Source organism: Pelodiscus sinensis, chromosome 10, assembly GCF_052426305.1.
Source record: "Pelodiscus sinensis isolate ZL-2025 chromosome 10, ASM5242630v1, whole genome shotgun sequence".
NCBI lineage: Eukaryota > Metazoa > Chordata > Testudines > Trionychidae > Pelodiscus > Pelodiscus sinensis.
The window spans coordinates 39994933-40021153 of record NC_143061.1 but is presented as its reverse complement, the minus strand read 5'-3'; the positions used below and the strand labels follow the sequence as shown (position 1 = coordinate 40021153).

The 26221-nt window shown below is 42.1% G+C and overlaps 1 protein-coding gene across 13 annotated transcripts in view; it reads left to right on the top strand.

Annotated features, from left to right (window-relative positions):
* Positions 1 to 26221, top strand: part of ACSL3 (acyl-CoA synthetase long chain family member 3) — an 88164-nt gene that overhangs the window by 47895 nt on the left and 14048 nt on the right. For all 13 annotated transcript variants that reach the window (XM_075937551.2, XM_075937552.2, XM_075937547.2 and 10 more), the window contains 8 exons: positions 9235 to 9344; positions 12240 to 12378; positions 14276 to 14426; positions 15585 to 15708; positions 16015 to 16086; positions 20185 to 20324; positions 22370 to 22542; positions 23292 to 23366. In XM_075937551.2, the coding sequence (XP_075793666.1) occupies positions 9235 to 9344; positions 12240 to 12378; positions 14276 to 14426; positions 15585 to 15708; positions 16015 to 16086; positions 20185 to 20324; positions 22370 to 22542; positions 23292 to 23366 (984 nt within the window). The remainder of the gene's footprint in view (positions 1 to 9234; positions 9345 to 12239; positions 12379 to 14275; positions 14427 to 15584; positions 15709 to 16014; positions 16087 to 20184; positions 20325 to 22369; positions 22543 to 23291; positions 23367 to 26221) is intronic.

Below are 26221 nucleotides of genomic sequence, written 5' to 3'. Positions count from 1 at the left end.
TGCCCCCTCTATTACTCATTTCTGGGGCTGGGCAAGCAGTCCAGGGGAGATGCACTAACAGAGAAATGGCCTCAGGGACTTCTCTATGCGTTTCCACCGTTCCCATTGATCCCCAAGGTCTTCGCCAGGGTGAAAGCATTCACAGCTCAAGTAATCCTGATCGCCCCGAGCTGGCTCAGACAATTTTGGTTCACGATATTGCTGGAGATGCTGTGTACAAAGCCGCAACCCCTGCTCATGGTCCCGGACCTCATCACTCAGCCCTGTCGGGGGAGGGGGGGACGACTCATAGTCCATCCGAATCTCAGATCACTCCACCTTATGGCGTGGCTTATCAGTAGTTAACACGTGCTGAGCGGGCTTGCTCGCAGGCAGTTCAGATGGTCCTGTTGGGTAGTAGAAAGCCCTCTACTAGAAAGTTTTATGAGGCTAAATGGAAACGTTTCACCGTATGGGCATCCCAAAAAGGGCTGGACCCATGCTGGGCTCCAGTTCCGCTGGTGCTCAATTATCTACTTGGACTGCGGCACACTGGCCTATCCGCCTCATCTATTAAAGTATACTTGGCATCCCTTTCTGCTTTCCACGGGTCAGTAAATGGGGGGGGGGGGTCTAGTTCCCTATTTACTGACCCGATAGTAAAGAGATTCCTAAGGGGCCTAGACAAAGTGAGCCCTCATGTGAAGCCGCCAGTTCCCCAGTGGGATCTCAGTCTGGTGCTCAAAAAATTGATGTCTCCCCCTTTTGAGCCCTTGGCGACCTGCTCCTTAAGACATTTATCCCTAAAGGTAGCATTCTTGGTAGCCATAACCTCGGCACGCCAGGACTCCGAGCTTTGTACATTGACTATAGAGCTGCCTTACTTGGTGTTCTCGGCGGATAATGTTAGGCTCTGCCCACACCCGGCTCCCCAAGGTGGTTTCGCCTTTTCATATGGCACAGGAAATTGTCTTACCCGTTTTCTTTCCAAAACCACACCGCTCCCCTAAAGAACAGGTGTTGCATTCTTTAGATGCCAAGCGTGCCTTGGCTTTTTACATAGATAGAACAAAACTTTTCCGTAATTCAACACAGCTGTTTATTGCCTATACAGACAGAATGTAGGGCTTTCCTATTTTGACCCAAAGATTATCCACCTGGGTCTTCTCGTGTATTAGAGAGTGTTATAAGCTGGCTCAGAGGGAGCCACCCCAGGTTAGGGTGCACTTCACTAAGGCTCATGCATTCTCCACAGCCTTGGGAGTGTACCTGAATCCATCTGTTCCTTCAGCAGGAAGAACCCAGACTCAGTGAATTGGAATAAAAGCTAGTAAAGAGCAATACACATCTCTCCATCTGCCAAATCAGTGGAGCCACAAGTACTATGCATGTTATGAGTGGTCTTCAAAAGGTGCTATGATCAAGTCTGTAGTCAAAAACTGGCAAGAGAGACTTTATTGGGTCCTGGGGGGAGCTGGCTTCGGTCCCTGGAAGGGGTGGGACCTCGTACAGAAGGGATGGGCCTGGGGGTTATCTTCTCCCCAAGCCAGCTCTTCATTGCCACTGAAGCCACAAGGCATGTGTCGCTGCGGGCTCTGGTGACAATTTAAAAGGTCTGGGACTCTGGGCACTGTAGTTGTTGAAGTAGTGGCAGCCAGGAGCCCCGGGACCTTTTAAATTGCCAGGGGAGCTGTCCCCTTTGCTCCCTCTCATTGCAGGCCTGGAAATAAGAACCACCAAATAGATTTATTTTGCTGCTAAATAACATTCTCTTCATTGCTCTAGATTCTTGTCAGAATTTTCCATATCATCCCTCTTATGCTTCTACTTTGAGTGTAATCAGGAAAACAAAAGCTAGACAGAATGCATGTGACTTATTCACAGCTCCACAGTTGAAATAGCAAATACGTTTAACTTGTTTATGAAAACAAAATGCTCCGTATCATCTATGACCGTTCTAATATCTTGGTCTTGGAAATGGGGTTAGATCTTGCATTCGGGAGACAGGAACATTTTGTCTCAGTAGGAACCAAAAGCAATTGATTGTATATTGGAGATGCAACGTTGTTAGTGGAGAGTCAAAAGGCATCTGCCAAGCCCAGTTCTTGTGAAGTGGTAGAGAATTGTCAGCCTGGGTGCACAGGAAGAGAAACAGTATGGTCCAGTGGATAGGTCACTTCATTGAACTTGCGACTTGAGAAACGCAGTTTGTTGGCTTTACCACTGATCTGCTTTGTGTGACCCTGGATAAGTTATCTTTGTGCCATCCCTCCCCTCGTGTCATGTCTGTTTGAATAGTAATTTCTTTGAGACACAGTCCCTTTATCCCTAAATATCTAACCACTGCTTAATACCATGATGCCCATGAGATCTCCAGGGACAATTTTAATACAACTTATAACAATATTACCCATAATTGGAGAACTGATTTATCATGAGACACAATCCTTTAATCTTTAAATATTCCTATTGTTAGATAAACTCCCAAGCACAGGGATCCTCACAGACAGTTCTCAAATGAACAGGGTTACTCACCTTTAACTGAGACTTCAGAATGTATTTCCTGTGTAGATCCATCCTCTTCCACTTTTGTGGAATCCATTATTTTCTGAATGAACAGCCAAGGGAATAAGATACAGCTGCACAGTTCATTTATTTTATCCTTGGAAATGAAATAGATTTAAATTTTTTAAATATTTTCTGGAATTTGTAACAGTGAAATGTCTTAATGGATGGTGTAGAATAGGGTATGTCTACGAACTAACTTTGTAGTGAACTAACAGACGTAAGTTCGAACTAAATTTCATAGGCGCTTCACTAGTGCTCCGTTAGTTCGAACTTAATTCGAACTAACGGAGCGCTTAGTTCGAACTAGGTAAACCTCATTTTACGAGGATTAAGCCTAGTTCGAACTTACTAGTTCGAATTAAGGGCTGTGTAGACCCTTAATTCGAACTAGTGGGAGGCTAGCCCTTCCCAGGTTCCCCCTGGTGGCCTCTCTGGGCACAACCAGGAAAACTCTTCTCCTCTCCCCCAGCCCCGGGCCCTTAAAGGGGTAGACTCTGGCCAGACGGCACTGGAGTCAGACAGCCCTGCCAGCAGTGTCTACCCCTGAGCCAGTGGCCCCACCATGAGCCAGGCAGCCAGTGGCAGCGAGCCGTCCCCTGCCCAGTCCCGAGCACCCAGGGGCCGTAGACGGCGCGTGGCCCCCTGGACTAGTGCGGAGCTCATGGACCTCATTGAGATTTGGGGGCAGGCCCCCAATCTCCAAGATCTCCGCACTAGGAGGAGGAACGCATAGCAGCCGCCATGGCCCACAAGAGACACAGGCGCACCCAAGAGCAGGTGTGAATCAAGCTGAAGCAGCTGCGGCAGGGGTACGCCAGGGCCACAAGGGGTGGCGCTGCTGCAGGGGATGACACCTGCCCCTACTTCCCCGCCCTCCACCAACTCTTGGGGGGAGGGGCAGTCCGTGCCAGCCCGGGGGACAGCGAGCCGGGACCAGAGGGCCCTGACCTGGGTGCACCGGAGGGGCCACCGCCAGCTGTTCCAGCAGGGTCGGTCAGGGAGACCGTACCGGGTAAGTAGTTTGAATTAAGTAGTTCGGGGAGGAGGGGAGGGTGGAGGTGGGAGGGAGACCAGAGACCGCGCGCGTGGGCCATGCCTTCCACGGATCACGCAGACACCTGTGCACGTGCGAGCATGTGCCATGCCACCCTTGGGCAGGTGGCTCCAGCTGCGTGACACCCAGGGGCCATGGCCCAATAGGCACATGCTTGTGCAAAGAGACGTGACATGCTCCCGACCCCGGGGCAGGAACCAGCAGGATGCTTTCCCTTCACATGTCCCCTCTACACGGAGGCAGGGGACATCTCCCCCTCCCCCCTGCTGCCCCGGCCACACTATACATGGCACAGGGACATGGGTGCGGTCTTGGGGCAGCTCCCAGTCCCGGGGAGAGCCAGACATCCTGACCATGGCCTCTGTACAAGCACAGCGGCTGTGACGGTGCAGGACATGGTCACCCTCACGTTGCGGGGTGGGGGAGGGGGCTGGGCATCATCCTCTGCGTCCCCAGGGAGAACTGACCACTTCTCTTCTTTCTCTACAGCTGCACCAGCTGCTCGTGCAGGGCGCACCACCCCGCCCGGGACATGCTCCCGCACCCGCGGCCTGCTCCGGACCGCCAGCACGGAGCAGGAGTACCGGGACCAGCACCTGGGTGCCCTGCGAGCCGTGCACCGCACACTGCAGGCCTGGATGCGGGAAGACCTGCAGGTCCGCCACGAGCTGCTGGCTGAGGTCCAAGGGCTGAGCACCAACCTGCAGCTCCTGCTGCAGAGCATGGTGCCCCGTGCTGGTCCTGTGCCTGCTGCCCCCCCAACTCCTGCCCCCCCTCCCACCTCTTCCTCCTCAACCCCCACAACCTCTTCCTCAATGTCCACACCCCCCACCTCAACCTCCGCACCCTCCACCCCATCCCCCCGGGGATGCCGAGGCCCCCTCCCTCGCCGTGCTGGGAGGCGGTTGGCCCGGCGAGACCCCCATCCCTGATCCTTCAGTTTCCCTACCCCCTCCTTTCCCTTGCTTCCCCCTTTCAGCTCCCTCCTCCCAGTTTTCCCCCTCCCCTCTCCCAGCCTCTCTCTTCCCCTCTCCCACCTCCTTTTCCCAGTTTCCCTGAGTTTTGTTCAATAAAGAGAGTTTCTAGTTTTGACTACACGTTATCTTTATTTTGTACATCAAGAAGAGGGGCTAGGGAAGGGTAAGTGGAAGGAGGTGAAGGAGGAATGGGGTACGAGCCCCCGATGGGGAGGACTGGGCTGGCTCTGCGGGCTTCTGGGGGTGGAAGCTCTCCTGCAGCCCCCCAATTGCCCCCTCACCCCAGATGGCAGCCTGCGGCAAGTGCAGCCGGGCTGATGGCCGAGTGGTGTGATGTGCCCAGTGTGGGTAGTTCGGGCACTCCAAGCCAGGACTGCTTTGCAAGCGGGGCACCCCTGAGAACTGTCTGTCCGGGGTGGGGGTCGGGTCCCTTTAAGCGCAGCCCTGGGCTAGCCTGAGACAGCATCTCCACGCTCTAAGTCCTCCTCTGATACCCTGCCGGCACTGCTTCCGGCCATCCTTAAGCCTGGTTCAGGGTCCACTTAATGTGGACATGCTAGTTCGAATTAGCAAAACGCTAATTCGAACTAGTTTTTTAGTCTGGATCCGTTAGTTCGAATTAGCTTAGTTCGAATTAACTAATTCGAACTAAGTTAGTTCAAATTAGCGCTGTAGTGTAGACATACCCTTAGTGTGTGGAGTTACTTTATTTGGCTTAATGTTTTAAATTCTCTCAGTGAGACGTGCTTCAGCTCACTGTCTGACATCTTATTTAGTGTCTAAGCAGTATGTGATCTTGTGTGAACTTGGCTGACCTTTTTGTTGGCAGATGATATTGTCATGCACTGTTCACGTAGTCACTTAGTTAAAACATAATTCATTCTGTTCTAACATTAGCAATATGGTAAATGATTCACTTACTGTGCTGCTCCAGCTTTTAATTATACATAGGGATATTAATATTTTTTTAAATTTGATGATATGGAAAGGAAAACTTATTTCTGCTGTACCATGCCAGACTCTTGGAATGTAAAATGTAATATCTTTTATGGTATCATATCAACAAAATATATTCTAGAGTGCATAGTATACAAGCTTTAAACTGACAGCATGGTGATGAATATAATGCCTTTAGAAACCTGGTGTTTATGGACTTATGCCTATATTTGGTGTATTTTTATATATTTCATGAACTGCATAAAACTTAAGATTAATTGATAATTAGAAAAATCTTGCATAATTCATTTTTTATTTTTACCTTTTATTTCAAATTTTAAATTGTTTAACATTTCAAAGAAGAGTGGGTATGTAAGAAAGTGATTTATGCAACTAGTTTTAACTGGTAATGTAGCAGTTACATTGAATTTTTACATTTTTCAAAATCTGTTCATGCACAAAATCCCACTCATTTGGAACAACTGAAAGACCCGAGTTAGTATTAAGTAACACCACAAAAAACATGGAATCATGTATTGCTTTTTCCCCTAACATACTTCTAATACATTGATAATCAGAGGTTGGCTGTCTCTAGGTTTTTTTTCTCCCACTACGGATATAGCTCCCTCATAGAAGTCTTTTTAATGAAAAATATGTAATCAAATCATCATAATTTTATGCAATTCATTAAATCTATAAAATTCACCAAATTTAGGAGTAAGTCCATAAACACCCTAATATCAGGTTTCTAAAGTCATAGTAGGGAGTGAATTAATCTAATTTTAATGTGTGTGAAATCTTGGAAATCAATGAAAAAATTCCCATTGACTTTAATGGGGTGAAGTTTTCACCCTGTATTAAAAGCTGACACATTTAGTGCTTAGAAGTTTTGGTTTTCTGAAGTTTCTTGAATCAATACCAAAATCAAATATACAAATAGAAGTTAAATTTCAGACTTAATCACAAGATTGTATATATCATAAAATCTCAGATGTGCCTGAGAAAGTGTTAGGTTCTTTTGCTGAGAAGTGCTGACTTTGCAGATCAGCATTAGTGATAATGGCTAGCAGCTGTCATAGCTCACTTTTCTTTTTCTCCATGACGTCAGTACACCATCTTGAAAACTATATACACCTCTCAGCCTAGTCAACTTTTTCACATAACTTATTTGTTTTTCACTTGTTTGCTTTGTAGGTGCATAATTCTGTAAATGATTGTTTCAGATATTATACTTTTCTCTCCCAAGTACTGTAGAGTTTCAGTATGCTAATTGGCTTGGGGAAACTTAAATTTTGCTAAGTTGTTTGTATAACAGGGGTCACTGGACTAAGTGGAGAGAGCTCGTGGGAACTAGTAGAGCCACTCTTCTGTACTTTTCTCCCACCAAATTAAAGAAAACAATGTGCATGTGCATTTGCCCTGCAACAGTCCTAAACTATGACAGACAGTTTTAACAAGAAAAAAGTAAGAAAAGGTCAACTATTAACTTTTCTGAATAAAAGAAACTGGCTGCTTTTGCATTTTTCTTAGTTTAACATAATGAGTTGTTAGTTCCAAGAATTAAATGCCATCTAATAGGCTGAGACTTTTTTCTTTGTTGGTATCGGGGTTTGTCTTTACTAAAATAAAGTTAGTGCAATAATACACTTTAAATTGTAGTGGTTCCCTTCTCCCCTCCTCACCACATAAAAATTTTCAGCAAACTAATTCCAGATGAAAGCACAAGTGAAATTTAAAAAAATCTGATTCTGATAATGGCACCTCCTTCTATGTTTCAACTTGCAGTTTATTTGTGCCAAAGGTGAAAAGAATTAGTAATCTTGCAACTTGTTCAGGCGGTGAACTGCACTAAACTCTCTTCGCTCCTCAGTTGGTATTCCATTTTCTGAAAGTAAAGTTAGTTTTGCCTTTAAGATTATACTGTAGGTTTTTTTTTTTAAAAGATCTTTCCCTCTGAATGGTTCTTTCTGCCCTTTTCTTTATATGCAGATTTGATTGCAGAATTGGGATCAATGTTTGAAAAGTCCAATAGGTAGTTCAGATCTGGTGATTTTAATGTAATATACTAAACACAGACAAAATTAAAAGGATAACTGGTCCTGTTTTGTCAGATAAAGGAAACTTAGAACATTTAGTTGCTGTTTTGAAGTGCCACGTACTGCATATTCTACACTGTGCAAATGAGGAAATAAAATATATTTTATTCGCTTCATTAGGAGATGATTGAATTAGGCTTTCAAGAATAAACATTTATTTACTTAAACATCATTGCTTTTATTTATAAATTATATATGGAAATTTATATACTCTGTTCAGTGTAGAGTCTTTTAGGCACAAATCTGAGGGGAGTTAATTTTAAATATAATTTATTTTGGCATTTGTTGCAGAAGAAAACTTTTGCTACTGTAGTTTTTTGAAAACTACAGTTGTGCATATTATAATTTTATAATTTAACTGAATGTTACATATAATTGAAAATCAGTGTAGAGTCTTTTTAATAGTAATAATAGCAGAATATGAATTTATTGAAGCATTTGTATAAATGCAATCATGTTTTTCCTCCCACTCAAACTCTCATTTTTTTTCATTACAGCTGGAAATGATTTGGGGGCAAACTCATACAAAATGTGGGATAAAGACTATGAATCAGGATTGTTTTCAGATGTTTAGCTATACATAATGCATATGGATAATAGTGGGAATCCTTAGAAGTACATCATGTGATGAGGCTTAGATTTATAGTCTAACTTGATTTTATAATTGACTAGATTAAAAAAAAGTAGGATTTGCCATATAGAATTAGATTCCTGTGTATCTAGTCTGACTTGCTCTCTGATAGAAGGTAATTCTTTTTATCTTGGAGGAATGCAAAAAAGCCCTAACATTCTTCTATCTGTGTAACATTGTATACAGAAGAACAGGACTTTTGAACCACCCAGACAATCAGCATGCACCTTTTAAAGCACAAGAATATGCTAAAGTTGAAATTAAAATGAGTGATGGTGTAAGTGTCACAAACTGGTCAAGGATGTATAAATTTTATCACCTGTTGTATGGGGTTCAGAACCTACGTTCAGCGTCTCCTAGATGCAATTATATTTAACTTATACTAGTCATATACAGAGAAACTGTGTATTTGACAGACAATGGAAATGCTGTTTGTCACAATTGTTTGAAGGGAATTCTAAGCCCATATTTAAACTAAGAAAAGTTCAACCTTGTATTAATTAGAATTTATAAATAGCTTCTGATTAGTCACTGATTCAAAAGGTCTAATAATGGAATATATAATTTTTTTGAAAAGAGAAAGTAATCAGTTAGAGTTAGCCTGCTTATATGCAGGAAGATTAAGTACAGTGTAAAATCTTACACATTAAGAACAGATGTCTGTATTTAAAATGATAAAAGCCAGGAAGGTTGAGGAGAAAATTTAGAGTGGGTTATGCAGGTTGGTGTGAGTTTTGAAATATTCAGTTATTGTTTACTTAACTACAAATACTCATGTCAGCAATATTCTTGATTTTTCTCATAAGCAAACTAAAACGTGCATTCACCATAGGACTGTGTATCTTCTTGGCCATTATTTTAGCTGGCAACACAGGTGCTGAGTCCCTTGCCTGAGTTGGTTAATCTGAGGTTCTTTTTCTTTTCTTTTGAAGACCTTTGAAATATCTTGAATATTTGTAATAAGGATTCATCATGTCAATTTTTCTTCCACAGTTGTTACATTGTATGCTACTTTAGGAGGCCCAGCAATAGTACATGGATTAAAGGAAAGTGAGGTGACAACCATCATTACTAGTAAAGAACTGATGCAAACAAAGTTGAAGGTAAGGAATGCCTTTTCTTTGTGACTAAATTTGTTGTAGTGTATGTGAGCTGATGTAGGAGACTACAGGCTGATGTATATGTCCCAATTTATTGATATTCTTGCCTTTTTGTAATGTTTCTTTTTTCACAATATAAGAGAACAAAAATATCAAACATTTTCTAAAGCAAATGTTTTACACTCCTTGACTCTTGGAGTGATTTTACACTCTTTGTGAGTGTAAGGTGTAGTTATTTATACCAGTACAAAGTGAGGCCTTAATGTTGTATATGAAATGTAGGGTGTAGAAAGGTGAGCCCATACACAACTTCACTGAAACCAAAGGACTATTCACAGATAGCAGGAATCTGCCAACTTGTATGTTACAAGGATGAAGTGTAAAAAACCTACCAGTCTGATTCGGTAGATGTTTACACATACTTTATAATCCCGTTACCCTTTTGTGCAGTAGTGCAGTGTAGAATAAGTCCTATAAAATTTTATATAAGTAAGCAAGAAAGCATGTTAATGTATCTGTCTACTAACATCTAAAGTAGCCAAACAAGATTAAGGAAAGTGTTACTCATTGGTTTAACTCTCTTATTAGTGGTAAGGTTTTCAGATACTAAGTTGATGGTTGCAGTAGAAGAATTTGGGTGGAATTTTGCCACTACTCTCAGAAAATGTGTTATAATTTTACTTGCACTGGTGCAACAATACAGGTCCTTCCAATTGAGGAGGCCATAGTAAAAGCTTTTTTAACTGGCATGCTGAAGGTACAGAGGGTGCCAGTAAATTAACAATCCCAGCTAACTAATAGAGAAAGGTTTGGAGTGTGAGGGGTGGGTGTGGGGCAAGGATGTGGGAGGGACTGTGGGACCCAGGGTTTGGGAGGGAGTTTGGGTCTGGGAGGGAGCAAGGGAGATGGCATGGGAGGGGCTAAGGGTGCTGGATTGAGGGGGTGCTCACATCTGAGGGTCCCTGCAAGCAGCTCTCCATCCCTGCTACTCTTGATAGAGGCATGGCCAGGTGGCTCTGTTGCAAGTAGGCATGCTGCTTCTATCAGCAGATGCCACCCCCGCACAATTCCCACAGAGTCAGCACTCCTGGAGGGGGGGATGGAGGCAGCATGCCTATAGAGACATTTGGCTGTGCTTCTGCCAGCAACAGCAGGGAGGGGGAACTGCTTGTGGGGGCTGCCAGAGGTGAGCGCCTCCCACCAACCAACACCCTGAGCCATTCCCACGTCCCAGGCCACCTCCCAGACCCATACTACTTCCCAGGACAGGCCCTGCAGCCCCTCTTATGCCCCAGTTCCCTGCCAACCCGACACCAGCCACGCTATAAACCGGACTATCTGTACAGATCAGGAACACTGATTTACTGAGCTTACCAGTTGGTGAAGGGCTGAATAAAAGGACTTTTACTGTATTCTGTAGGCAAGCTGGAGGCATTTTGAATATCTTACCTACCTTTACTGAGCTGGGTAGCTAAAAGGCTCCAGTACAAAAGAGTTTGCACTGTTGGAGCTGGATTTGTGCGGAAAAATGCTCACATTTGATTTGTGAAAATAATGCCAAAGTAGGGATGTGAATGGTTAACCGCTAAGCATCACCCTTACTGGTTTACCAGCGAGGGCTGGAGCAGCCTCCCATCCTCTATGCCCCATGACCTGCCATCAGTGCTCCAGCCCGGCCAGAGCAGCCCTTGATTGCAGCGGGCCCAGCGTGGCTCAACTGGAGCAGCAAACTGTGAGTGGGGGGGGGGGGGGGGGTGCTTTAGCCTGGCTGGAGCAGCCCCTGATAGCGGGGGGAGAGGAAGGGCCTGCCCAGCCTACCTGCCCACATTTAAGTGGTTAACCAGTGAAACCTAACATTTAACTGGTTTGTTTATTACTTTTAGCAGAAAACAGGGCAGGTAAGGTTAGACCTACAAGGTTGCTTGTGTTCTGTAAAGTATTATAAGATCATGGCTGATACTTATTTTCAGTATCCTGAGTAATCAGAAATGACGCAAATAGACAGAACACAATAATGCATGAAGTACATGTGTAATAGTAAATGTGTCAAAATTCAGCACTCCTAGATTATTGTTAATTGTTCTCCTATCAGACAATGGATTGTACAACATGGCAGTCTTTGTGCTTGACTCAGTGTCATTTTTAGAAATGGTAGATCAGCTTAAGCATCTTTATTAAAGTTGCTTAAAGGTTGAATCACTCATGCCTAACAGCATCCTTTTCAATTACAGAAATAACATGTTAAATCTAATATTGTACTTGGAAAAATAAGTACACTTCATGAGAGAATTTCTCCTCTGTTTAAAAAATGGCTACATTCAGTGTGGAATCAATTTTACTTAAGCAAAAGTCAGAAATGCTTTGTTAATTCATGGATTCAGTTTGAAATCTTAAATAATTAAAAGTCAAAAAACTGGTAATGCATATATGCAGAAATGTAACTAGCTTTTTATAAATTCTAAAATAGTACAGGCAGTCCCCGACTTACGTCGGATCCGCACTTACGAACGGGGCTTTCTCGCCCCGGAGGTCGAGGTGGCGGATTGCTACCTGCGAGCTCCGGGGCGAGAAAGCCCCGTTCGTAAGCTGCTCCGGTGCCCCTCGTCTGCTGGAGACCGTCTCCAGCAAACCAGGGGCACCAGGCGGGAACCCGCCACGGCTGCGGCTTCAGTCCCGCTGCCTGTGGTCTGCTGGGGACAGTCCCCAGCAGCGGCGGCCAGAGCAAAGCCTCAGAAGCGCAGGGAACCGCCGCTGCTGCCTCTTCAGTCCCGGTGCCTGTGGTCTGCTGGTCTCAGTAATATTTTAACGTGTGCTGTAAAAATACATTGTTTCATTCTTGGTATAAACTTTTGCACCAGCTTTTCTTGCAAAATGAAGCACAAGTCTCCATTTCCACAGGAAATTGTTTCTCAGGTTCCACTATTACGACATATCATTACTGTGGATGGCAAACCATCAACATGGTCAGAATTCCCCAAGGGTGTCATTGTTCACACCATGGCTTCCGTGCAAGCAATGGGGGCCAAGGCAGATAATGGTATGTACTTTTTAAATACTTGGTTTGGAGAAACTGTTGTACAGCTAAACCTGAATGAGTCAGGAGAGTCCCGGCCTTTACTGCAAAAAATCTTGTTTGGTCATGGTATAATGTATAAATTATATATCTAACTAGGGATGTAACATCTTACCACCCGAACGGGTGGTGCTTAGCAGATACCTGGTAAGCAATCCTCCACCCACGGCCTGCTGCAGGTGGTTGGGAGCTGGCAGCCCAGCAGGGGGCCGGCAATGGCTCCTGGAAGCAGCAGCACTGTGCAGTCTGGGAGCTGGCCAGCCCCACATGTGGCTGGAAGCAGCCCCTGCCTGCAGTGGGGAGGTCAGGCCACTCCAGCCTGGCAGTGTCCCTGCTGCCTGTCCCCATTTAATCAGTAAACTAACTAAATTTGATTATAGGAAATAAATTGCAGGATTAGGGCCTATGTTCTTACAGTTCTATGTAGATTCCTTATTTCAAATGAATTACACCATCTTCATAGAAATTATAGTAGGTGAATAGAATGTGGTTTTCAGAATTGATGTTAGCTCAAGTGTAGCTTTGTTCTGAACCCCATGTATGGGGCAGTGTGTTGTTGCTATTCCCCAGGAATACACAAAAGCAGGTTGACTCAGTCACACTCCTGGTTCCTCACCCTGCTGTGGTGGGGATATATTGTGCCCTATACCTGGTGCAACAGATAGAATCATAGGGTTGAAAGGATACAGGCCCCTGCTAAAAGCAAGACCAATCCCAATTAAATCATCTTTATCCAAGGCTTTATCAAGCCAGGATTTAAAAACCACTAAGGATGCAGATTCTGCTACCTCCATAGGTAACCCATTCCAGTGCTTCACCACCCTCAAAGTGAAATAGTTTTTCCTAATATCCAACCTAGATCACCCCCATTACATCTTGGCAACATTGCTCCTCGTTCTGTAATCTGTCCGTTCTGTCCTGGCTTGACAAAGCCCTGGCTGGAATGATTTAATTGGGAGGGGATTGGAGCTCCTGAGGTCTCTTCCAACCCTATGATCTGTCACCACTGACAACAGCCTCTCTTCGTCCTCTTTGGAACCCCCCTTCAGGTAGTTGAAAGTTGCCAGCAAACCCCCCAACGCCCTCGCCCCCTCCTATACACATACTCTTCTGTAGACTAAAGAAGCCCAAATTCTTCAGCCTCTCCTCATGTGTTATGTGCTCCAGCATTTTTGTTGCCCTCCACTGGATTCTCTCCAATGCATACACATCCTTTATCTAACGGGGTGGATCGGGGCAGAATTGGACACAGTACTCCATATGTGTCTTCACTAGTGCCGAATAAAGAGAAATAATCACTTCCCCAGATCTGCTGGCAATGCTTCTACTAATGCACCCCAATATGCCATTAGCCTTCTTGGCAAGTGCACACTGTTGACTCATCTGTAGCTTCTCATCCACTGTAATCCCTAGGTCCTTTTCTGCAGAACTGCTGCTTAGCCAGTCAGTCCTCAGCCTACTCATGCACCCCAATATGTACATCTCCTAGCATGCTAGTGCAGCTATGCTGTCCAGCACGTTGAATTTTGGAACCAAAGTTTTGTTCATTCCCCATTCTTCCCATCTGTTTCAACTATGTGTATGGTGGAGATATAGTACACTTGAAGAATCTGATTTTTACTTTACTGTAACTACACAGTATTATAGATGTTGCAGAGAAGTTAGGGGACACTTTAAATTTTGTTTCACCCTGTGCAGGTGCCAGGGATTGGCCATAATCTGGTTCACTGAATGTAAATAGACACAGAAGTAATGTCTAGTTCCTTAGCAGAATAATCACTATATTGTACGCTATCAAGATTTTAAATTTTATAGTTGCTTTCTATACATTGTGCATAATTTGTTTTAATAAAAATTACAGTAAGCAAACAGCACGTCAGGCCTGTACCCTCAGATATTGCAGTAATCATGTACACAAGCGGATCTACAGGACTTCCAAAAGGAGTCATGATCTCTCATTGCAACCTTATTGCTGGCATAACTGGTATGGCTGAAAGAATTCCTCATTTGGGGTATGTACCAATAACAGTTTTCATTAAAGAGGGCTTGTAATTACATGTAATCATAAATTAATTATTGTGTAACTAGATGCTCTATGTAGATTCTTAGAATGTACTCATTACCACTGAAGTATACAGAGTATTTTCCAGTAGTGCATTAGTATTTGAATATCTGTTACGGTGTTGATTTTCCATTTATTTGTGTTAGGGATAGAAAACTCAAAGAAATGGGCCTTTTACTTGGAATAGAAAGTGTGAGTTTGTGATGGCCCTTAGTTCCGTTGGGCACTCATTGCACAGTGATGGACTGACCCCTGAGTAAGTTGTGTCCCATGCAGATCTTTCCCCGATGTGGAGAGTTTCTTTGTATCATGAGTGAAGTTGTTGACCACAAGCAAGCATACAGCTATTTTCTCCAAGTTGTTCAAAGGATGTGTTTTTGATTCTTTGTCCATTTACTATGTGGTAGATCTTAGCTTTAAGTTAAAAGCATGATATTTCATAGAAAAACAAGTTAGTGTTCACTGCGAATATTCTGAATGGAGTGACTTTTTTTTATTTATGTATCTTTTTAAAGGGTTTTTTTTTTTTTTTAAATCCAAATGACTAGCAAAAATTGACACAGAAAGGCAGAGGCAGAAGGGGCATATGAGGGGCAGAGTTGCAGCACAGTGTTCTGTAGAGATTCTGGGCAGCACTGTGCCTGAGTCTGTGGTGGGTGATGTAAGTTAGCCCTTAGAGTGATCTAAATTATTTTTGTGACCACAGAAGTTCCTGGAGCAGTCCAGAATCAGGAGGGCATAAAAGCAGGGTAAAGCTCCCTGCCTTCATTTTCCCTCTGTAGCTGTAAATTCTATACCGCGCCTTTATTTTGTATAACATAGACTTTTGTCCCATCTTTGTGGTCTTTGTTTTAAGTGATCACTTTTTGAATCTTTTGTTCTCTGATAAGTAAATAACATTCTTCAAAGGCCTTAAATTAAAAATGAACATTTCATAACTTTCGAAACCACACATACATGCTCAAAAATACTGAGATTGGTTTTCAGGCACATTCATATTCTTTATTTTTTTCTGTTTAATTGGGTGCTGTAAAAACAGTTTGATTTTAAGTGATTGTACAGAAGATGCTAAATAGTACAATGTGAATGTGTCTTTAATTTTTTTCAGGGAAAAAGACGTTTATATTGGATATTTGCCTCTTGCTCATGTTCTGGAGTTAAGCGCTGAACTTGTTTGTGTATCTCATGGATGCCGTATTGGCTACTCATCACCCCAGACGTTAGCTGATCAGGTATATAACTCATATATGTTGCACCACAGGAATAAAAGATAAACTTTCAATAGATTTCTTAATAGCTGTTCAAAACTTTTAAAGGAAAGCAGTAAGAAAATCTTTTCATACCAAAATATAAACAGGTATATTTTTTGTTAGAAATCAATACATTAGACTACTAAGCAATTTTTACAGTGAAGGATCTCTAGAAACTGATATCACTGATTTTCTCGTTAAGAAAACAATCACCTTTCTATTTACATATTTACATTTTTAAAATCTGTATAAATGCTTCACTTAACCTTATTTATTTCTCCTATTTAGTCCTCTAAAATAAAGAAAGGAAGCAAAGGAGATGTTACTATGCTTAGACCTACCCTAATGGCATCTGTACCAGTAAGTTTGATGCTTTCTTTTAAGGATATTTCATCATTCAAATCTTACATGACAAAGAGGAATAATATCTTGATAGTTACTGTAAATTACAAAGAGGAGACCTTTGGCAGTAAGACAGGTTTACATTATATACTTTTTATTTAAAATATGATATAAATATTTACATGGTGGTGTGAACATTCTTACATACTAGCTGACTAACACTATTTGGTGGAAATTACACTTCTTCTTCAAGTGCTGTCCTTGTAGGTGCTGGTGTGTCCTCATGCTGCAATAGGAGACTTTTCATAGCAGTGCCCTGTAGCACATTTACAGTCGGCACCTAGTGGTGCCATTGGCACCCATTGACTGTGCATGTGGCACAGTTCCCTCAGTTCCTTCTCTACCATCTTCAGTAGCAGACGGAGCTCCCAGCAGTTGCCCTCTCTTCACCTACAAAGTACGACTACAGTTAAACACCTTGACTTTTTTACCCCTTTTCAAATAACCTTGTTCTTTTCTTCTAAACAATCAAAGAAACCAACAAACCATCAAAACCCTTATGTATTGGAGCCTTCCCACTCACAGGAACTCCCTCCCCCACCCCACACACCTTTCACTTTTTGCCCACCATTTGACCAACATCATGCCTGGTTTACCAGAATTTAAAAAAATTTGACACCTGTAAAGACCCCAGGCCAATTTCTGATGGACATTCATCCTGTGTCAAATGCCTTAAAGAGGGCCATGTCTTTCCTTCCAAGATGGACTAAGTCTTGAATACTAGGAAAGATTCCTGTACTACATAGGGATGCGAACGTTTACCCAATTTACATGATTAATCAATAAGCCTGGGCCCAAGACAGACTTGACACACTCATCCCTCTTGTTGATACAGTTTGAATCTGCCCTTACACTACAGCAAGGACCTGCCTCCAAATTCTTGGACATATAGCTGCCTCAACATATGTAGTGAATGGGCTGTGCCCACGAAAGCTCATGATACTATTTACATGTTTTGTTAGTCAATAAAGTGCTACCAGACCTTTTGTTGTTTTATATGTAGTGAAGTTTGACAGGCTGTCCATGCACTGCCTTCAGGCTTAGCTTGCCACAGTATATGTTCACTCCAGTGATGAACTGAAAAAAATGGTATCAGTAGCACAGCATATTCTTTCTTTTGTACGTTGGTGGACACAACCTCAAAATATCCTCCAGGGCATTCCATTCCATCAGGTCGTGCTAACTTCTGTCAAAACCACAGATTCCTCTCTCCTTGGTTGGGGAGCTCATGTAGGAAGCCACGTGATTCAGGAGAAATGGTCTCCTCAAGAATCTTCACTACACATCAACATATTAGAACTCAGGGCAGTACTCAAAGCCTGCCAGCACTTCCTGTGATTTATACCAGAACACAATGATCTGAATCCGTACAGACAACACCTTCTTCATGTATTACATCAATCGACAAAGTCGTGCACAGTCGAATGCCCTCTGTGTGAAAGGCTGTTAAATTATGGAATTGGTGCATCTGCCATGATGTTACACTTATTGTGGCTTACCTACCTGGTTCCCTACATACTACTAGGCACGTGAAAGTATAACTGTGTAAACAGTTAACCGGGGAGCCACCTTTCCTTCCCCTTCCCTCCCCTTACCCCCCCCCCCCCTCCACACACACACACTGCTGCCTCTGGTTCCCTAAATACTACTAGGCACATGAAAGTATAACTGTGTAAACAGTTAACCGGGGAGCCACCTTTCCTTCCCCTTCCCTCCCCTCCCTCCCACCCCCCCACACACTGCTGCCTCTATCAGAGGCAGCAGTGCAGGGAGGGGGGTGAGTAGGTGAGAGCCAGTAAATGAGTGGAGCCAGCTTAAAAGCCCCACATGCACTGGTTTCCCAGGAGCCCCCATATGCAACTGCGTAACCCACTCCACCTACCTCAGTACCTCTGTTCACAGTACTAGACTACCTATTAGATTTAAAGGAATTTAAATCTTAGCTCATTAAAGGTCCATTTGGATGCCATCACCGTGTTCCATGACCCAATAAATGGCTCCTTGCTTTTTTCTCCATCCCATCACAAAATGCTTTTTCATGGGGATTCAGAACACGTACCCCATGGTAAGGAGCCCTTTTGAGCCATTGGCCATATGTTCTCCTCTCCATCTATTCATAAATGTGGCATTCCTTATGGCAGTCACATGAGGCAGACATGTTGGAGAAATAGTGGCCCTCATGGCTGACCGTCCTGACACCGTTTTCACCAAAGGCAACGTCACCTTACAGTCACGCCCTAAGTTCCTACCTAAGGTAGCATCCGCCTTCCATATTAATGAAACTGTTCATTTACCGATATATCGTCTTTACCAAACCACATGAGACTTCACTGCAAGCATCGCTTCACATGCTCTACGTCTGCTGTGCTCTCGCCTTCCATCTGGACAAGAATAAACTAGACTCTTTTTGTCCATAGCTGAATGCTCCAAGGGTGAAGCCATATCTTCCCAACAGCTTTCCAAATAGTTTTCCTTGTACATACATACCTGTTATGTCATTCATAACAAACAACCGCCACAGACAATAACAGCCCGTTTCACCGGAGTGGTAGCTGCATCTACAGTTTTCCTTAGAGATGTTCCACTTGTCGATATTTGCAGAGCAGCCACCTATCCTCTGACTTTTTTGCTAAACGTTACACCATAACCACTGGGACAGTCCCTGAAGCCACAGTAGGACTAACTGTCTTTTCACCCATGTCCATGGCCCAGCTCCAAGGCCCACCTCCTCAGAATGGACACTGCTCTACAAACACCTGAATTGAGCTTCCAAAGGGGCAGCACTTGAAGGAGAAATAGTTACCTTGTGCAGTAAAGATAGTTCTTCTAGATGTGTCTCTGTGGGTGCTCTGCCATCCTCCTTCCTCCCCTACTTTGGAGGCTGTATACCGATTTCCATGGTAGAGAAGGAACGGAGGGAACCATGTTGTGTGAGCAGTTAACAGGCACCAGTGACCCACTAGGTGCTGATTACGCATGTGTGGCACAACAGGGCACTGCTATGAAAAGCCTCGGATCGCTAGTGCAAGGATACACCAGCACCTGAAGTGGAGCGCACACAGGGACAAACATCTCAAAGAACCATTGTTACAGCACAAAATGAGTAACTTCTTTATCATGGCATTTCAGCTTTTATCATGCTATTGCTAATAGTAGCTGGTATAAATATGATTTATGTAAAATTCGCTAAATATGATCTATAGAAGACATTTTGTTCTATTTGTCACCTGTTGTACTATTGTCTCCTAATAAGCAATGTCCCTTACAGAGCAATGAGTTTGCCAGCATTATGTAAAAAGAATGTGGAAAATTGGTCTTGCCATAAACATTCATTCATTCATTCGTTTAAAGGAAAAAAATACACAAGATAATTAGGCCTTTTGTGGGTAAAGAATGTAGTGGGTATGCTTTGCACTTTGTGGTATATTACTTATGGAATATTTGAAAAGCGATATCTAGCAGTAATTGTTAGTTTTATACTTCCAAATGTAGTTAGTATGGAGTGCAAGCCATCAGAAATCTCAAAATGTCTGACTAATACTCTACTTTGTACATTAAGATTTTATAATTATTTTTGTCTCGTTTTAAGGTTTAACTATAAATTGAGGACAGTGTTTTTCTCTAGGCTTTGCTAATGCTGAAGGGATAGGACAGGGATTGATCGGGGCCCACACCCTTGGATAAGCAAATTCCACGGCATTTAAGAACACTGAGAGTTAGCAAACATGCCATTTGCACAGCATATCCAGTGCAGCATCAGATGCTGGTTAGGAGATATCAAGCTCCCCAGGTACATAGCACTTATACTGCAGGCAGCTGGTAGGATTAGGATTGCACAGTTCGCCTCCTCGCACTGGGAGTGCATTTTACTGCTGCTCTGTCTCGTTGGCCTTTTCCTAAGGACCCTGCCCCAGCTACAGTAATCCTGTAGAAGTAGGAGCAACAGGCAGGTTTTGTTCCTTGAAATGTACTAGCATGTTTGACTTTTAGTACATTAAATTTAGTAATGCTGTTAACTTGCTTAGCTTTTTGTATTTAATTCTTTAATTTAACAAGGAAATCATGGATCGGATCTACAAAAATGTCATGAATAAAGTGAACGAAATGACCAGTTTCCAAAGGAATCTGTTTATATTGGCCTACAATTACAAAATGGAACAGATTTCAAAAGGCTGCTCTACACCACTTTGTGACAGGTAGATTTTCAATTCTGTTTTATTGGGCTTTTTAAAAATGTTGCCATATGTACAATATATGGTCTTCAGTGAGTCCTACTTTTCTTTAATTTTAAAGCTCTTTGTTTTAGGCACAAGTCCATTGACTTACCTAAAGTCGCACAATGAGTCAGTATTTCAATTGGGTTTACTTCAGCATTTATTAATATAAATATAATAGAAATGTTAATTATTTTCTTTTCAGTAATTTGAAAGCTTGGATATTTTCCTATTCAAGTTATTGTGTTGCTTCTATTAGCTTTATTTTGGGGGGGCAGGAGGAGGGCTTTGTACATACCTGGAAGGAAGAATCTATTTTTATAACGAAGCAAGTTTTATTATATTTTGTTTTTAACATAATGTGAACCTTACTATTATAAAGCTGGGCTGTAAGGTAATAAGAAAAAGGAGTTGAGGAGGGCTGGTAGTTTCTCAACAACACAGGTATTAAAAGCAAAACTATTCTGAAAGATAGGAAGAACAGTAAGAGGCCTATATGTCTCCTTCAGCTTCTCTTTAATAATCCAAAAAGCAAAAGGAATTCTACAAAAAGCAGAAACATGCAGAAACTCCTAATGGAGTACAAAAGAATAGCACAAAATCTGAAAGGCACAAGAAAGCAAAATCTAAGGCATAAAGTGAGTTACACCTAGCAAGGAACATAACAGGATGTAAAGTTATGTTTTTTTAAAAAATATTAGAAATAAGGTAAAGATGAAGAAAAGTGTAAGTCCTCAAATGAATGGGGAAAGAGAATCCATAGCTGATGACATCAAGAAAGCTAAGTCGTATAATCCCTATTTTGCATGAGTTTTCTACTGCAAGTGTTAATGATGATCAGATCATCAATACTATTCATATTAACAACAAGGAGAAGGAATGCAAACCAGAGTAAGGGAAGTACAAGTTAAAGAATATTTAGGTAAGTTAAATGTATTCAAGTTGGCAGGACTTGATGAAATTCATTTTAGGGTACTTAAGGAACTAGCTGAAGTAATCTTTGAAATGTTACCAGTTATTTTTGAGAACTCCTAAAGAATGGGGGAGGTCTCAGAAGAATGGTGAAAGTCAAACTTAGTATCTGTACCAGGGATGATATAGGTTTACTTGGTCCTGCAACAGTACAGGGGGCTGGACTTAATAACTTGTTGAAGTCTATTCCAGCCCTATATTTCTATGAGAGTTCTTATAGAAGCAGAAGGTAGTCGCTCGCAAATACAGACAAAAAGGTCCAGTCACATCAAGTTAAATCAAATCCCCTTGTAATCCTTGATTAAAATGAACAGCACAGGAATATTTATGGACTACTGTTCACGTTTTCTGAGCCTTTTACATATACATGATACATGGAAAATCAGATTTCAACTCTGCAAGAATCTTAACTCCTGCAATATACCTCTATGCTCAAATCACTTGTATGAGTCAAGTGATTCCAGACTTTATTGAGACTAAGGGTATGTCTACACTGTGGAGCTATTCTGCGTCTATTTAAGAAGCTTGTTATTTCGAAATAGGTTTTGAAATAACAGACAGTTTAGTCCAACTTGCCAGTAACATTTATTCCATAAGGGCTAAGGGGCATTTTGGAATAGCAAGTTATTTTGAAATACACTTGAAATAAGCTATGCATAATTCAAATTGCGTAGCTTATCTTGAGCTAAGAGTGCTTTGTAAATGCACCCTGAAAGAGATAATAAAGTTGCACAGATTTCTGTAGTTCGTTTTTCTTTTAAAAAATGTGGGCAAATAGACATTAGAACTGTGCTATCTCAGTAAAACATCTTCAAGACAATTTGACTTATCCTGCAGATTAAAATGCAAAAATTATAACTTGAAAAATTTCTATCTAAACATTATTTTGAAAAACTTTTGTGTATTGTTTGTGGATCTAATCCTGCATTCTTGCATACCTACAAATCTCTGAATTTTGAGAATATTTTTTATGTCTGTGCAAAACAAGATAATTCTCTTGCTCTTTTATTTTTAAGCAACCAAAACATCCTGCTGTCTTAACTTTGCATTTTTAGCCTAATTTTCCGGAAAGTACGAATGCTGCTAGGTGGTAAAATTCGCATTCTGCTATGTGGAGGAGCTCCACTTTCTGCTGCAACTCAGCGATTTATGAACATCTGTTTCTGTTGCCCTGTGGGACAGGGATATGGATTAACTGAGTCAGCTGGGGCTGGAACAATCACCGAAGGTTAGTGTTGGCATGTCCAAATGGATGCCATGATCTTTGGTTGTATAATCTTCAATGGAGTATTCATTTCGATTTATGTCCACAAACTTGTAAAAGGGAAAATACTGAGGGACGACTTCTGTGGTTTTTAGGGATAGTTTAATTTTAGAAGGCATAATCTGGAGGTTTTGTGCTTAAATATATTAATTTATAAATTTTTGTTCAAATTGTAGCCGGTAAACCTGAAATAGTATGAACTGAATTTTGGAATTTTGAATGTGCTAGCTGAACTGAATAAATTTGTTGCAAGAATCCAGCGGCGTAGGATGGCCAACATTGAGATGGAAATTCCCATGTTGGGATCTTATCAGTTCAAAAGTAGTTCAGAAAAGACATTCAAAATTCAGTGTCAATAAATTATTGTGAATTTTTTAATTTATATATTGTTGACTTACTCAGGAAGCAGGTAAGCCTCCATTTACAGTTGTAGGCTCTGGTACTGTAATATGATCGATGAGGGTAGTTGCTGTGAATGCCTAGAGCCATATGATTAAATCTGAGCTTTTCACCTTATTCTCCTGTTGCATGATCAAGGTCCTAATCTGTGTGTGTGTGTGTGTGTGTGTGTGTGTGTGTATGTTAATTGCACATTTTGAAAGTTGTGCTGTGAGCACTTAAATTAAGAAGATCAACTATTTAATTTTGATAAATAAAATGTATTTCTTATCACTACTTGCATATTTTACATTGAAAAATTGTTTTAATTTTAGTCTGGGACTACACTACAGGGAGAGTAGGAGCACCTTTGGTTTGCTGTGAAATCAAATTAATGAACTGGGAAGAAGGTAAGAAAACTCTTATGTAATGAAACTCCAGATGCATGTATGTATGTATTTCAGTTTGTATTTATTTGGCTACACTATGTACAGTTTTCCACACTGTAAGTTAAAGCTGTTGCCTGGATGGCACAGGACCAGTAAGCTTCAACCAAGCTCCCATACAACAGTACCCCAAGAAATACAGTGCATGTGTTATTTACTGAAGAGGAAGTGAAATAGAATATTTAGATACTTTAAATGTAGACAATAGAAAATGATTGGTATTTGTCTAAGGAAATTATGGTTAGTATAATAAAACCATGAAATTAGTCTGTTTTTGGTGTCTCAGGATGAATGGAAACCTACTGTGTTTCAATAATATTAGTTTAGTAGATGAATGTTTTTTTTCCTACCTCATTGCACACAGGTGTGATTTTAAAAAAAATAATCTCCCCAGCTGCTATAAAGTTTATAAATATTTATAGATTTGGTTATCCGTATACTTACAATAATTTTTAAACAGTTCTGATTTACAGCTTGTGTTAGTATGTTGCCTAGCACAATGGGATGCTTGTCCATGACTGGAATTCCTAGGCAATAACTCTTATAATAATCTATATTCCAGAAATTTAAAAAGAAGCCCAGTTTATACTTAAACTTATTCATAAGAAAAATGGAGACAGAAGTCCAGCAGCAGAGTGGAGGCTATCCTGTTTATTGCGTCGAGTGTAACATGTATGATTACCTGCCCTGTGGGCGGGTGGCGTATGTGTGCACCCGTTGCAAGGAGCTCCTGACTCTCAGAGACCGAGTTCGGGCTTTTGAGGCCAGGGTGGCTGAACTGGAGGAGCTAAGGGAGGTAGAGAGATATGTTGATGAGACTTTCTGGGACACTGTAGCACTGTCCCACCTCCAGTCTGAGAGCCCCAGTGCTCTTAAGGAGGATGAAAGTCTCAACGGAACAGAGCATTCAATGGGAGCAGAGGGAAACCATCCCATAGTTGGGACCCTTCTTCCAGAGGATGTTGCGGTATCCTCTCGCACTGAGGATACCTCGGAGGGGGAGGGAATGCCAGTTGTTAGGAAGAGGCAGGTGTTAGTAGTGGGTGATTCGATCGTTAGAAACATAGATAGTTGGAACAAAATACAGGACTATGTAGCACTTTAAAGACTAACAAGATGGTTTATTAGATGATGAGCTTTCGTGGGCCAGACCCACTTCCTCAGATCAAATAGTGGAAGAAAATAGTCACAACCATATATACCAAAGGATACAATTTAAAAAAATGAACACATATGAAAAGGACAATTTAACATAGATAGTTGGGTTTGTGATGACTGGGAGAACCGTATGATCACTTACCTGCCTGGTGCGAAGGTTGCAGATCTCTCGAGGCATCTAGATAGACTTATGTGTAGTGCTGGGGAAGAGCCGGTGGTCGTGGTACATGTAGGTACCAATGACGTAGGGAAGGGTAGGAGAGATGTCCTGGAGGCCAAATTTAGGCTGCTAGGAAAGAGACTGAAATCCAGGACCTCTATGGTGGCATTTTCGGAAATGCTTCCAGTTCCACGCGCAGGGCCAGGTAGGCAGGCAGAGCTTCAGAGTCTCAATGCGTGGATGAGACAATGGTGTAGGGAAGAGGGGTTTGGATTTATTAGGAACTGGGGACACTTTTGGGAGTGGGGGAGCCTATACAGGAAGGTTGGGCTCCACCTAAACAAGGGTGGAACCAGGCTGCTGGCACTAAACATTAAAAAGGCCGTAGAGCAGTTTTTAAACTAAGAGATGGGAGAAAGCCGATTGGTACGGAGATGCATGGAAATCGGAGGAGACTTCTCTTAGAGGAGAATCCATTGATAGAGATTCTCTAAGCTGTAGTCAGAAAGAGAGGAAGGGAGGAGACAAACAACCGCGTACAAAGGAATCCAATGCATCAGGGAAGGGCAGACAAATAAGCAGTGGCAAATTTTTGAAGTGCTTCTACACAAATGCTAGGAGTCTGACTAATAAGATAGGTGATCTAGAGTACCTCGTATTAAAGGAGGAGATTGACATAATAGGCATCACTGAAACCAAGTGGAATGAGGAAAATCTGTGGGACACAATCATACCGGGATATAAAATATATCGAAAGGATAGAGCAGGCCGGGTGGGTGGCGGGGTGGCACTGTATGTGAAAGATAATGTAGAATCAAATGAAATAAAAATATTAAATGAATCAACATGTTCCATAGAATTGCTATGGATAGTAATTCTGTGCTCCAATAATAAGAAATTAGCAGTAGGGATATATTACCGAGCTCCTGACCAGGACAGTGATACTGACATTGAAATGCTGAGGGAGGTTAGAGAGGCTACCAAAATAAAGAACTCTATAATAACGGGGGATTTTAATTATCCCCATATTGACTGGATACATGTCACCTCAGGAAGAGAAGCGGAGATAAAATTTCTCAATGGTTTAAATGACTGCTTCTTAGAGCAGCTGGTGCAGGAACCCACAAGGGGAGAGGCAGTTCTCTATTTAGTCCTGAGTGGAGCGCAGGATCAGGTCCAGGCGATAACTGTTACAGGACTGCTTGGGAATAGTGACCATAATATAATAGCATTTAACATTCCTGTGGTGGGAAGAACACCTCAGCAGTCCAGCACCCTGGCATTTAATTTCAAAAAGGGGAATTACACAAAAACGAGGAGGTTAGTTAAATAGAAATTAAAAGGCACAATGACTAGAGCCAAATCCCTGCAAGCTGCATGAAAACTTTTTAAAGACACCATAATAGAGGCCCAACTTAAACGTATACCCCAAATTAAAAAACATAGCAAGAGACCTAAAAAAGAGTCACTGTGGCTTAACCACCATGTAAAAGAAGCAGTG